Source organism: Rattus norvegicus, chromosome 14 (assembly GCF_021556685.1).
Source record: "Rattus norvegicus strain SHRSP/BbbUtx chromosome 14, alternate assembly SHRSP_T2T, whole genome shotgun sequence".
In the NCBI taxonomy this organism is placed as follows: domain Eukaryota; kingdom Metazoa; phylum Chordata; class Mammalia; order Rodentia; family Muridae; genus Rattus; species Rattus norvegicus.
In genome coordinates, this window is record NC_141547.1 from 1077963 (window position 1) to 1092952 (window position 14990).

Sequence of the window (14990 nt, forward strand, 5' to 3'; positions counted from 1 at the left end):
TGCCTCACAGAAGCCCCCGCCCGCCCCCCAGGACAAGTACAGGGATGCCAGGCCAACCTTGTGGCCACCGGGTTCTTCTGCAGTGCAGCCGCAGCAGAGTTGAAATCCCGTTGCCGGGGAAGGGGCGGCCTAGAGGCGGGGCTGTGGCTGTCTCCGAGGAGCCCCTGCCCAGCCATGTCCGCAGTGACCTTCAGGCGTCCCTGACTGGCTGGGGTTCCTATCCCACCAAAGCCACATTTGGCGGTTCTGCACACCGGAGAAGGTTGGATGTGTGGGCTTATCTTGCAGGATCGGGGGTCTCGGGCGGTGCTCGCCTCTTCCCGCCCTGCCAGCAAAGGAGCAAAGCAACCGGGTCAAGAGCAAACGTGGTGGGTAGATGAGGGATGGCGACCCCAGCCCTGCGTTCTCCCTGCGTTTCTGGAGGGCGCTTCAGGAGGAATTCAGGAGGGTCTCCAAGCCGGTATGAAGAGAGTGGCCCAGGCCAAGGAGGGGCCCCTATGCAGCTGTCGCGCGAGCCAGGCCAGAATCTGGGAACCGGGGGCGCGGCTACCCCCCCCATCTCCGCCGCGCCCCGCCCTCCTCGTCATGCGGGACGCGGGCGGGGGCGCTTCTGAGTGACGCGCCCTCCTCGCGGTGTCCTTCAGCCGCCGCAGCAGCACAGAGCGCCACATGGACCCCGCCGGCCTGAGAGCGCGCTGCTGTTGATCGTTCACCTTGGAAGGTAACTAGCGCCCTAGCAGCCAGTCCGACCTCAACCGGCTCCCACCTTTCCCCTTCCCAGCTCAGTCTTCCTCCCGACTCCGGGGCTTCCCTTCCCGGATCCCCGCTTTCTAGCCATGGGTCTCCTACCCTTGGTTCCCCTACTCTTGGTTCCTTGCCTTTCAGACCCAAGGTTGATCAGCCCGGAAGGCGCTGTCCGTCTCAAGGTGCTGAAGCGGCCCTTGATTCCCTTTCCCATCGGCATTTTTTTTTTTTTTTTTTTTCCTTTCTTTCTTTCTTCTCTCCCTGGCGCGCTTCTGCCTGAGGCCGTGCTCCGGTCGGGCACCTCGCCCAGCAAAGCAAAGGGTGCGGCGGCCACGAAAGAACAGGATGCCTTGGTCTTTGCGGAATCTCCTCCGCAGCGACCGAGCTTCTCCAAGCCTGGCCCTGCGGAGCCCCCATCCCCCGATTACCCCGAGACAGAGAGAAGTTTAGAAGGCAACTGGCTTTGCTGCAAAGGCATCCCTGAACCCCTAGCTTCTGGGACACTCTCACTGCCTGGCACCCCTTCGGGTCTCATTCCGCAGAGGGAAACCTGTGAAATACTGGATCCCTAGGGACCAGGTTCCCTGTCAGGAAAGACCCTACAAAAAGGGATGTCTTTGCAGCTGTTGGCATTACAAAAAACACCTTTCTAAACGCTGCTGGGCATTCTGGCTTGGGTCGCCCTACCTCATGCAGAGACAATGTGGATCAGCTGTTTCCCCTCCTAGTGGAAGACCCGGACACTGTCATCTCCCTCCCGGGCCAGTACTGCTGCGGGCCTCCAGAGTCTCCCTACAGACAAATATAGTTGAGACTAGTCAGAAGTCATAAGGACCTTTCCTGAGGGGCAACATTCATGGACTTGTCTCTCCAATTCTTCCCCAGAGGGACCCTTGCCCCACAGCTCCAAAACTGCCAAGGAGGTTGAGCAGCCAGAATCTGGGTGCTACAAGCAGAGCATTGACCTTCAAATGCCCCCTGGGCCCCACCCCCACTTGAGGAGGCTGGCACCAGTCTCCAGTAACTGGTGGCCCCAAGTTGTGAGCTGCAGTGGCAGTTAAAAGCTTCCTTCAGAAACCCCAGAAGCAGCAAGATGACTGTTGGTTTGGCTGGGCTCTGAACCCTGCCGTCCTGGTCTGGGTGTGGGAACAAAGCCTCTCGCACTGGACTCTCAGGATAGTGGAGAGGTGTAGATGAGGGTCTTGGGAAGAGTCCGTCAGGGTACCTATGACCACCTACTCTCTCTAGGCAGAGGACTCCAACCACACTTGAATGTGAAATCTGACCCCGGAGTGTCTCCTGAGGAACCAAGCCATCATCATGGAGTTCGTGATGAAACAAGCCCTGGGAGGTAGGAGGTGGGCAGGGAGGAGAACATGGGTTTGGGCCACCAGGGATACACAGACATCTGATACTCAAGAGAGACATGTCTCTACCACTGCAGTGACATGGAGACACATGGCTGCATGACCACTTCTGACCTCACTCACTGCCTCTGCAGGTAGTTGCAGATTTAATATGAGATATGGGGAGAATGTGCTGTGTAAGATGGCCCTATGCCCCCGTGCCATGGCGCAGTAGAACGCACTGGTCATCCCAAGACGAGTCAAGAACTGAACAGCATTGATCAATGCAGATACCCCGGCGAGGCTTGTGAGCAGCTCTCGTTGTGTCAGTCCTGGGAACAAACCATGCACCAGGATTGCGTTAGGAAACAGGATCTGGGTGATCCCAACTGTGGCATTGAGCTCTATGGGTTTCACCCGGGTAAGAGACAGTACTATTTACAAGGACAAGAAAGGATAACTATGTAATCAAGTCCACTTCTACAGAGAAAACATAGCCCCTTTATGTCGTTGAGTGAGGGCAGCCTCCTTACTCACTCACTGTTTGAAGAGAGTCCTGTCCCCACTTGGCCCAAAGCCATCTTTGTAGCTAGCAACAGTAGGTCTAGAAACTGGTAGAGGACAGTGGAATGAGTTCTTGGCCAGGAGGTGCTGAAACAGTGAGCTAAAAGGTTTGGTACCCGTTTGGCCAGAATGGGTTTCAACAGAGCAGTTTAGTCAGCTCAAGCCTGTAGGATTTGAGATTGCCCTAGGTGGACTTCATGCTTGTTCAAGCTACCTGCTCTAGGTACCCCAACACCCTTGTGTAGCCTCAGTGCTGAGAGCTCACACCAATTTTACTGCAGGGAGGCCCCTTGACTGGTGTGGGTCTCAGCTGGAATGTGTTAGGCATCCTTTGCTGTATGGAAAAGGGAAGGGGACCACTCACAGAGAGAAAGCTGGTTGGGGTCTTGGGGCCCAAAAGAGGAGAATCTGCCCAAATAGGCATCTCCCAGAGGGTGTCTGTGACTTCACTCGTATGTGATGAAAAGGAGACCCAGTGTGCTTGCTGAGTTCACGGCTGTGGTAGACTCAGGTTGAATCTAATTATAATGATTACATCACCGGGACAGGATTCAGAGGCAAGCCAGCATCCTGTATCAGAAGAGACCCGTGTTATACCCAGAAAGTCCCAGGCTGCTACAGACAATTAATTTGGTGGCTAATTCAGGCCCTGAGGTGGGCTTTTAAAGAAACTGAAATCTCTGATTTGGCTGTCTACGTAGCTGAAATTAGCTGGGTAATTGCCAGCCTGGATTCCCTCATTGTTCCATGTCAGCCCAAAGTTTCTCCTGCACCAGCAATGGGGCGTGCTTCTTGGGGTGCTGTGAAAGCTGCTGGGGCGGGGTGGTAAACAGCAGACAGAAGCTACAGGGTAGTAGCCACGCACTAGACCAAGCACCATCCCAATTATCCTAAATTCAATCTATGTTTATTCCGTGGAGACAGGAATGCAGCTTCCATGATGCCAAGTGGAACTATAGTGACTTCCCCTCTGCCACTTGCAGTCTTGTCCTGACCCACAAACTCCTCTCTGTCCAGCGTGTGTCACCTTTGGTGTCTTGGGTATGTGACCAAAATGGAGCCAGTCGTAGATAGTTGGAAGAGAAGGATACATTCCAGATAAGGGTCAAAGGCAACAGAAACCCCAAGACATGGATCAAGCCCACAGAAAGGTAACAGGAAAGAAAGTAATAGCCCAGAAGCATGTGTGTGGCCATCTCTACTCATGGTTGCAGGTTCAGGAACTTGTGATCTGTTGCTTCACAACACCGTAGAGCAAAGAGGTCCAGAATCTGACTAGATGTGGGTGTGGTGCATGCTTTTGCCTTTGTCTGGCTGTGCTAGCACCAGGCCTGTTAGGAGCAGCAGCCCCTACCTTGAAGCCTCATGCTAGGCATGCAGCACTTTACCAGTAACCTCCATGCCCTTTGACATGTCCCTAATGCCTCCTAAGAGGCAGGCCTGGGCCACAGTGGCATCCTAGAGATGAGGCTCACAGAGACCGACGCTTGTTTGTGAATGCTGTGGGACAATGAGTCATGCCCCAAAATTCACAGGCGTTCAGTTCAGAGATAAATCCGGCTTGGATGGCTGCGAAGTTCTAGGTAGGTTCAGGTATTTCCTGTAGATGCTACTTGGATGCTCGGATTCTGTGGTGTGGGCAGGTTCAGTGGACCAGTGGGGCCTTGCAGGCCCTAGTTCTGCTGTTTGCTAGCAGTTCTCTGTGCTAGTGGCATTTGTTGCAGTCTCTCTGTGGGCCATGAAGTAACTTTGGATGAGGACAGGACACTTTGGAGCTCCCACTGCATGAAAAAAGGAAGATTTCAGGTGTTATTGAGGAGGAGCCTGGGCAGTGTGAGGATCCAGGTGTCCTCTCCATCTTCTGGATCAGCTGTTTTGTCTATTGCAAATACCCACCGCCGTGTCTCAGCAGTGTAGCCTTCTCTCTCGGTTTCTCTCACTCCTCTCAGTTCGCTTGCTTTGCCTGGCCATGATTCCCCAGACTCCTTATGATCTATGCACCACTGTCCCTGTCCAGGCTGACACCAGGCATTGGTCCCTGGCATTCTTGCACCTGAAGCTGCTAATTGCAGGGTAGGGTCTTCCTTGCCCCAGTGTAACTCTCGAGGACTCTGAGCCAGGCCTTATTAAGACAGGACCACCACCTGCTAGCACTTCTCTTTACTCAGCAACTACTCAAGTGCCAGGAAGTGAGACACCTGCATCTCAGGTCTGGAGGGTGAGCCACTGCAGCAGGCCTAACTGTTCTTTGTCCTTTTCCACCTCTTTCCTCCATGTCCTTTGCTCCTATGGCCTGCCTCAGGGCTCACAGAGCATCCTACAGGCCCTTCGGGCGTAGTTTAGACAGTAGTAGCTTGGGTTAGATACCTTGTCAGGAAACAGCCAGCTGCCTCTCATCTTTTTTTCTCCCCAGAAACAGACACCAAATTCCCTCCCCATGGCATGCAATGGCATAACTGTGGGTACCTGTGCCAGCCAGGTACAATCGAAGGGACATCCTCTTAGGACCGAATCATGGGAGATAATGGCCCCTGTTGACAAACCCATTCTTACCAAGAGAACGTCCTTGTGGCCTTGGACCACTCCAGAATTTACTAAGACACTCCAATCCTAAATGAACAATTAGCAGTGCCCAGTCACTGAAGGAAGGAGACAGTGGTCAGCACCTCTGCTGTCACCACTGGATGACAGCTACCTTGGGAACTGGAAACTCTTCTGCAGAAGAGTGCCCTGGAACTGGAGCCAGGTGCTCTAGCCATATCTGTACAAGTCTGTGATTCAAGATCCCCTAGAATCCTTAATGTAGGAAGCAGCAGATAGCTCAGGTGTGTAATTACCCTCGGAGTGTGTTGGGCAAGGTATGGGAATGATATGCAAGGAACGGGCTCTTAACAGTTGAATTAGGTAGAAGTGGCTATTTTGGCCCAAATAATTCAAATTATTGCTTGTTCTTGAATTATTCTCAATATGCCAGTAACATGTTCTGTTCTCAGAAAATGAATATGCAAAGGCCTAAGTAAGTACATGGATAGTCTCAAGAGACTCTTAGAATATCCCTATTATGTGTTCCAAGAGCAAAACCAAGGCAGCAGGGTCTCTCACACAGCTCTTCTGCCTAGGCTACTCCAGTGACCTGGGGTGAGTTAGTCAGTGTGGATAGTGTTCTATGGTGACATACTCTGGGCCCGGCACCCTGAGGTTCTTGGTGGGGTTAACTCCACACATTCCCACTCTCCCTGCTTTTGGCCAGGGTCTGGTCTCAGCAGCTCTATGCATCAAGTTCCCCAGACTATTGCTGGTCTTGGTAGTGTGGGGCACAGGTAGAGACTTCAAGGCTCCCCGTCCTGAGAGAATATTGGGGTTGCCACTGAGCCTGGGCTGCAGGTGAAGCACTAGAAAAGTGTCTCGTGATAAAGTACCAAAGAGGCAGAAGGAAAGCAGCTGGAGTTGGGATGGCGAAGAATTATGATCCTGCCTTTGTCTTTTTGCACACCTGTACTTGTCCTGCTCCTCAGGTTTGAAGTGGCTGTTGCTATTCTGGTATCACGCCTCTACCCTGGGTAGAAACTAAGCAACAGCCTTTCATCAGATTGGCAGGTGTGTCTGTGGGATCTTGTGGAAGCTTCCCACTAGGCATCATGGGCTGAAGCAGCCAAAAAGATAAGGGCCACTATAGACACATAGACTCCATACCAGGGCAGGGATTGAATTGATAGCTTTCAGTGCTTGGCCGGGCAGTTTTGAGGCCAGGCCTGCTAACCACAAGGCCTTCATAGATAGGATTCCACGTTGCCTGACTTACCCAGTAGAGAAGGTAGCTAGCAAACACTTCAGGACAAAATACCCACACTCCCGCGCACTCAGAAGACACTAGTGCGAGGCACGGCAGCAGATCCACCTTGTGCCCCATCCCTCTCGATGGCTAGAAGGACACTTGAGGGAAACGGCTTCTCTCCCTAAGGCTTGAAAGGCAGCTCTTCCTCGGGAGAGGATACTCCGGGTTTGATTAGGCTGCAGATCAACTTCAAATGCCTTAGTCCTGGCTGGCGTTGAAGAGCATGCTGAGCAATTCGCTGGTCGTCATTCACGTTCTGACCTGTGGGTTGGCAGAAGATCGTGGCTGTCACGCCAGTACATTTCACGGTCCCAGTGGTCACGAGTTCTAGAAGCCTTTGCTAGTGCTGTACACTTGAGAATTAGCTGTGACAGGCCACCTAGTGCTGGAGGTTAGCGGTAGGAGGAGCAGGAGCTTCGGAGCAAGGGGCAAGTCCAGCTGCCTGATGCTGAGTAGCCTAGCAAAGCCCAACCCAAGCCAGAAAGGATGTCAAGAGGCTGTTTTGCAGGTTCCTCCCCAGCAGCACCTCTCCCACCTCCTCTTTGGCCCTCTTCTGTCTACTTCCATAAGGTGGGTGGAGAGGAGTAAACACCCGCTCTGCATAACCCCACTGTCGGAGATTCCCCACTGTTAGCCAAGGACTTCTTTGAGAAGGCTCCTTGGAGGAAGGAAACTCTAGCTGGGTAACAGTTAACAGACCTGTTTGGTCTCACCAGCGCTCCAGAGCCACCCCCACATGCTTCTGATCCACATAACTTAGTTTCCCAGTGTTACCCTTATTTAACAGTCAGTGGCCTTAATAATACCAGTGGCACGGCTAGGCCACTGTTTCTATCCCCTGAATTAGGATAGAAACAGTTGTTCCCTATCGCTAAGATCCTGCAGCCTCATATTGGTTCTACGGGAAGAGAGGTAGACTCTGAGGCCAGAGGCACTTGGCTGGTGCTCAGTGTAGGGTGCTCTTGCTGGCTATTGCTACTGGGAGTTGGTGTCTGGTGCTAGACCCAGAGGTGAGGGACTAGTCAGGCTGGCTCTGAGGAAGGCTGGTGCCCTGCTGTCTGCAGCAGCTGTTCTTGGTCTTTGTCTCAGACTGACATTTCTGAGGTGCCTGCACCTAAGGGAAATGCCAGACTCTGGCTGGTAAGCTGGATGGAGGCTTTCACAAGCCCCTTCCTTGGATCCTACCTCTCTAGTCCTGACCGTTGTCGGCCTCAATAGAAAGCAGCAGCACTGTCACATCCAGTCCTTTGAGGTTGGATTTTGCAGACACAGTGGACTGGACCAGTCCTAGTGACTGGCAGAATGACCGAGCAGAGGGCCAGGGTTACAATCACATTCAAGACTAGCAGCTGGGCCATCTAGCACAGAGCCTGACTCTTTGAATTTACTAATTGGTGACTTCATCTAAATTTCTGTCCCCTCTCTTTTTGTCCTTTCCTAAAAGCCAAGATCCGACACGGTTGTCTGCCTGACACTTTGCTCCATATAGGCAGTGCCTATAAAAGGCCTCCCCAGCCTCCCCCAAAGGATCCAGTCAGTAAGGCAACCATTTGAGCTCCAGTCAGCATCTAAAGGCTTGTGGAACCACAGAAAGGGTTGGGCAGAGGACCAGTCTTTGACGTCTCAGGTCCAAAATCTGCAGGCTGAGTTAGTGTGTGTATTCTATGTAGTTTAGGGCATGGAGTTTAGATGCTGGCTTCCAAAACACAGGCTGGAATGGATCTAGAATGAAAACTGGCCCTTGGAGGACTCTGAATCTGCTTCCAAGGCAGAGCCATAAAGAAGCAATGAATATGGCACACAAGTATGTGACCAGGTCAAGGCACAGCCTGGGTCGCAGATACCTTCCCAGGACCTTTTTGCCTGAGTTGAAAGCATGCACGGTGGGATTAGGGGCTTCAATACTCAAGAAAGAGATGGGATGGGTCTACGGAAGCAAGAATAAGCAGAAAAGCCAACTTTCTGTGACATCAAAACACTACTCATCCCCAGTGGGTCGAGCGGTAGGAGTGGGAGACACGAGTTCAGCAAACATCTCAGGCCATGTATCATGGAGTCTTGGCTCTGGAAGAAAGTTTATTCCTTGACCAGAAAGGATAAAGAGATCTAATTTGCCAGGTATGGAATGTGCCACCTCCTTCCCTATGCTCCACAGGAGTGAGGACAAGTGTCTCTGACAAATGGATATTCCATCCACTCTCTCAGAAAAAAGCCAAGAGGGAAGGGGGAGCTCCACTGTGGGTTGGGACTCATCAGGAATCGCAGTGGCTAGAAGCAGAGGGGCCATCTAGTATAGCATCCCCAGCTCGAGGTAGTTGGGATATGGAGATAAATGACTCTCCTGGTTTGGCTCCTGTCACCGTGATAAACACCACAACTAGAAACAGCTTAAAGAGGATAGGGTTTGTTTCAGATCACAGCTTACAGTCCATCATTAAGGGAAGTCAGGACAGGAACTCAAGCAGGAACTTGGAGGCAGGAACTGAAGGAGAGACCCCAAAGGCAGTTTACTCTTCATGGCTTGCTCTGCTTATTTTCTTATAAAACCCAGTACCATCGGTCTAGCCAGGGTTGGCATAACCCAGAGTGCCTTTGGCCCTCCTGTATCAACCATTAATCAAGAAAATGCCTATACAGACTTGCTTCAGCAAGCCGGATGGAAGCGGTTCCTCAGTAGACGTTCTTGCTTCCCAGGCAACTGATTCACATCAAGTTGACAAAAACTAAAACCAGACAAGGTGTTTCAGCTAAAACCCCAATGAACAATGCAAACTCATGCCAAACACTCTAGGTTTTTGCCTAGAATTCTACTTTGATTTTCTTTTCTTGTATTTATCAGATGCCATTGTGTGGCTAGCCTGTCATGCCGTGGCTTTATTTGAAAAATTCCAGCCAAGGACAGCAATAGGCACGCCAAATTAAGTGGGGCAAAGATCACCAGGCTTCAACCTCTCAGGCAACTAAGAAATGCTGAGACAGGGAGAAATAGTCTCCTCCAGGGAAGAGCACACCAACTGGTTATCCAACACCAGATGGTCAGCCCTGAAAACATTCATACAAATATGATCAGGTTATACTCAGGAATACACATGTATGTACACATGCTTATGTGCATATAAGAACAATTAATTTTTAAAAAAGGAAGCCACGAACTTGAAAAAGAGCAGCAAAAAGGGGTTTGTGGGAGGCTTTGGAGGGAGGGAAGGGGAAGGAGAAATAATTATATTAACACCAAAGATAGAAGAAGTAATAAAAACAAACAAAAAACAAAACCAATAAATATATGAATTAGAACAAACCACTGGAGCCAGCTTTGGTTCTGTTAAGCCAGGCCTGTTCTCTATGGCAGTGCCAGCACCCAGTCATCTAGTCAGTGATGTGCCATCGTGGTAGAGTATTGGACCTGACTTTTATCACGTTAACTTTTAGAGGCACTTCCTTTAGGTTTCACTATTTAATTTTAATATGAAAGCTAAGTCTTTTTAAAATCTGCTGCATACCTGGGAAGCAGAGCAGGAAAATTGCTACAGGCCAGCCTGGTCTACATAGCTGGTTGCACTCCAGATCCAGGGCTATAGTGAGAGACACTGTCTCAAAGGAAAAACCACGGCTAAAAAAAAAAAAAATCTTACTCAGTGTTCTAGAGACTCCAAGTCCTTTAAATACATCATTTCAGGGTCAGTGAGGCGACCCAGTGGGAATAGGTGTTTGCTGCAGAGCCTGATGACCTGAGTTCAGTCTTGGGTTTCCACATAGTGAGAGAAGAAAACTGATTCTCAAAGTTGTCCACTGACCTCCATACCCACAATATGGCACATTCTTGTGTGTAAAGACACATTGCACACACGCACACACACATTGCACACACACGTACTCTCTAAGTAAATAAAAATGTAAATCAAAAAGCTGGGTGTACTAGCACACCTTTAATCCCAGTACTTGAGAGGCAGACGCCAGCAGATTTCTAAGTTGGAGCCTCCCTGGTCTACCAAGTTCCCAGTTAGCAATGGCCATGTACTGAGATGCTGTTTAAGAAAATGAATACCTATTTCAGCCCCAAATGCTTAAGTCAGAAATGATCAAGACCTTGCCAAGGCAACTCCAGGGCTTCTATGTACTTTCAGAAATACGTTTATTTAACATAGTAATTTTGCTTATTTACAGATACATTATGTGCTATGTGCCACAGGTGTTCGTAGTACATGATTACATCTTGTTTAAAATCTTCACCACTTACCCCCCTAACCACCCTACCCACAAAAGACAGGGTGTCACTATGAGGTAGGAGCCCCAGCTGGCCTAGCTCAAGATTCTTCAGCATCTACATCCCAGTTGCTTGACTTTCATTGTTGTATTTTCATTCTTTCTTTTATTTTTTTAAATTTATTTATTTATTTATTATATATAAGTACATTGTAGCCGTCTTCAGACACACCAGAAGAGGGCACCAGATATCATTACAGATGGTTTTGAGCCACCAAACCATGTGGTTGCTGGGATTTGAACTCAGAACCTCTGGAAGAGCAGTCAGTGCTCTTAACCACTGAGCCATCTCTCCAGCCTCATTCTTTCTCATCTCCTCCTATTTTTTTTTTGTACTTGACCTATTTTCTTTTTTTTTTTTTTTTTATTAACTTGAGTATTTCTTATATACATTTCGAGTGTTATTCCCTTTCCCGGTTTCCGGGCAAACATCCCCCTAATCCCTCCCCCTCCCCTTCTTCATGGGTGTTCCCCTCCCCATCCTCCCCCCATTGCCGCCCTCCCCCCAACAGTCTAGTTCACTGGGGGTTCAGTCTTAGCAGGACCCAGGGCTTCCCCTTCCACTGGTGCTCTTACTAGGATATTCATTGCTACCTATGAGGTCAGAGTCCAGGGTCAGTCCATGTGTAGTCTTTATCTCCTTCTATTTTGTAGCTACATGTAGAGGGTTGAGCTAACATGTTTTCTCATACACAAAGTTTTTTATTGTTTACATTGGATTTTGGGATAGTTAGACATTTATTTCTTTAAATTTGCTTTGTTTTGTTTTGTTTTTGGTTGTTGGTGTTTGTTTGTTGTTTGTTTGTTTGTTTGTTTGTTTGTTTTTAAGATAAGGTCTCACTATGTAATCTTGGCTGGCCTGGGACTCACTACTTAGATAAGACTGGCCTTAAATTTACATGCCTCTGCCTCCCAAGTGCTGGGACTAAAGGCATGCACCACTACACACAGCCGATAAGTTTGTCTCTTAAAATGAAAGTATATTTTCTTATTAAAATAGTATAGGGTAAGGGGTTGGGGACTTAGCTCAGTGGTAGAGCACTTGCCTAGCAAGCGCAAGGCCATGGGTTCAGTCCCCAGCTCCGGGAAAAAAAAAAGAAAGAAAAAAATAGTATAGGGCAACAACAAAGCAATACAGACAACCTTGAAAATGAAATAGTGTTCTTGTAGATCCATCTCTGCTGACAAGAGCCCTGTAGAGTTCTCCTACTGCTGATTTATTGACAACAGTGTGTGAGAACCACAGGTTCATACCCAGCCAAAGAGAATGGCTTCCACGGCCACTGTGGTTTTAAATAGTCATCCCACCATGAACATGGAAACAAAGGGTTAAGGAATGGACCTCAACAGATTCCCCCCTTTTCATGTTTTCTGGTTTATCTCATAAAGGATACTTTATAATACCTTTTGAAATATTTATTTCATTTTATGTGTATGAGTGTTTTACCCTCATATGTGCCTGGTGTCTATGGAGGCCAGAGCATCAGATCCCCTGGAACTAAAATTACAGACAGCTGTGAGCTACCTACCATGCGGGTGCTAGGAACTGAAACCAGGTCCTGTGCAAGAGCAGCCCATGGTTCTAACTAGTGACTTATGTTTCTACCACCTATAAAAGACACAAATAAACAAGTAGGTGGTGAAGTCTGGGTAGGTCAATGATAGGACTCTGGTCTCAGTGCCTACCACTCCCAATATATGAGTCTGGTCTCATTTCCCTCCTGGAAGCACACGTTCAGCAGTGAATGGTAAATATTCAGGAATATTTTGCATGGTAGGCTGGCTTGGGCAAGTACTCAACTTGCTGGTGATGAAATACAGAATGAGCGTAGTCTAAGCTTCCAGACTCAGAAGCAGTACTCTACCCACCTCTCTTCCACCTTTCCTGACAAAGGCCTGGGGGTCACAGGGCAGTGCACTTAGTCAACAGCCTCTCTAATCCCTTTAGATTTATGACCTATGAAGTCAGTGACAACTTTAGCTAACCAGAAGAGACAGTGTCACTTTCTATTTCTGCATCTACCTTCTTAGGAGGTGTCTGCAGGCCTTCTCACACATTCTTAAGTAGATGCCTACCTGGATCAGGTGTCACTTCTGGCACCTTACAACATATGACACTGTGTTCCTAGGTGTCATCCGTGTAACTGGTGTCTGTCTCGCACACTGTAAGCTTTGTTTAGCAGGGAGCTAACTACGACTATGTTACATTTCTTACAAAGCCTTTTGTTTGCCCTGTAGTTAATATGACTCTTATTTTTCACTTGATCCCTTCCTCTCCAGACAGCAGTCCTCAGTACCATGTGTTCATGTGGGTGACCATGCAGACACACAGTTAGGCATGTTTCTCTCCTTGGAGCCTTCCCTCTGTATTGGTAGATTTCTAGACAGCTACTCAATAGGGATCTTTCTGAGAATGCTGTGGGGAGATAAACAGGTATCTTTGTTCTCCCTCTTTAGAGGCAGTTGGGCTGGGTATAAAATTACAGTTGTGAATAAATTTCCCATATACGCTTGAAGGCATTTTTGTTGTTGTTCCAGCTTATGAGGTCTCAAGCAAAGTCAGAACCTGTCTGATTCCAGGCTGCTACATAGGCTTTTAGGGTTCCCACTCTGCTCTCAGTACGAGGAATTTCTTAGAGTTAAGAACTTGCTATGGGTCTTGTTTCTTTCATCCTGCTGGTGTGATGGTCAGTTCCTGGAAATGCTTTCCTGTTGCTTCTTTGTCCTCTTCCTTTTCCTTTTCTGTCACTAAAAACCTAGCCCTGAGCTCCACTATGTTTTCTTCTGGCTTTGTTATTGTTGTTGTTGTTGTTGTTGTTGTTGTTGTTGTTGTCACTGTAGTTCCAAAAATGTATCTTCTAACCCTTCAGCTAAGTTTTTATCATCTGTACTTGCACCTTTAATTCCCAAGAACTCTGGAGTGTGGGTCATCTCACATTTGCTTAAGGGTAGCATCTGGTTGGACAGTTAATGGACACAGCAGGGAGGCCTCTGGTTGCTGCCCACAGGCTTATGCAATATTGAATTTGGTTTCCCTCTCTTGCTGTGTCCCTAACATATATTTAGTACTCTCTGTTCTGATTAGAGACTTCAAGTTCATGTTCTTCTGACTGGAGTCTGGTTCACATACTATGTGGGATTCTGAACTTTCTTTTGGTTTTGTGTGCTGAGCTGGCTCATATGCTTCTACACCTCTATGTAACTATGGTTCTGTCAGAACCTATGTAGCTGAGTGATGGATCTGAAGTAAGTAAGGGTTCTTCTTTCAGGACTCTATTAGGTACTTTTCTATTACTGTAAAGAGACACCACAACCAAGGCAACTTACAGAAGCGTTTTGGGGGCTAACAGTTTCGGAGGGTGAGTCTATGGCCATCAGGTAGGGAGCAGGCAGACAGACAGGGTGTTGGTACATTAGCTGTGAGATTAAATCCATATCTGCAGGTAGGAGGCAGAAAAAGAGATAACTAGAAATGACATGAGCTTTTGAAACCTCAAAAGCCCTCCCACAGTGGTATACCTCCAACACAGTGCAGCCGCCTAATCTTTCCCAAATAGTTTTACTAGCTGGGGACCAAGTGTTCAAATATATGATCTTATGGGGACCATTCATTTAAACCCCCAAAACTCAAGCATTCCCTCAGCTCTCCCAACACTTCTCCCCAGTGCCTTGGATCTGCTTCTGTGTCTGTTTGGTTTTCTCTGTTTAGCATCCAAAGTCATGGGTTCCATCATAACATTTTCATGGACGTTTTGTTTTTGTTAGTCATCCTTCCTTCTTATTCTACATCACCTATCTATGTCCGCCCTACATTGGCTCCTTCTTCTCTGCAGTAGTCTTTCTGTTTTCACATCGAGTACATTCAGTTACTCTTTCCCCATCCTCAGATCTGTTTTTCCTCTCGTAGTCCACTTTCTAGTTTTATGACTGCCACACATGCGTGTACACAGACAGACATATATAAAAATTAAAGTATAGGATTATAATATGAAAGAGACCATTTAACATTTATTTTTTCTGAATTATTTATCTGGATTATTTCACTAAGAATTTTTTTTCCTTATGACTGAATGAAATTCCGCAGTCTTTTTGTTGCTGATGATGTTGTTCATTTATTTCTTGAGGAGCATCATACATAGGCAAGAATTTTCTGAAAAGGACTCTAATAGCACAAGAAATCATCCTAAGAATTGGCAGGTAGGACAGGTAGCACTCTAGGATGTTTTCCAGTACATTTA

At 48.1% G+C, this 14990-nt stretch overlaps 1 protein-coding gene across 1 annotated transcript in view; it reads left to right on the top strand.

Annotated features, from left to right (window-relative positions):
- The first annotated feature begins 604 nt into the window (after nucleotides 1–604).
- Cplx1 (complexin 1) overlaps nucleotides 605–14990 on the top strand; it is a 31670-nt gene continuing 17284 nt past the window's right edge. Inside the window, 2 exon segments of the mRNA NM_022864.4 lie at nucleotides 605–721; nucleotides 1993–2095. Coding sequence (NP_074055.1) covers nucleotides 2065–2095 — 31 coding nt within the window. The 5' untranslated portion in view covers nucleotides 605–721; nucleotides 1993–2064.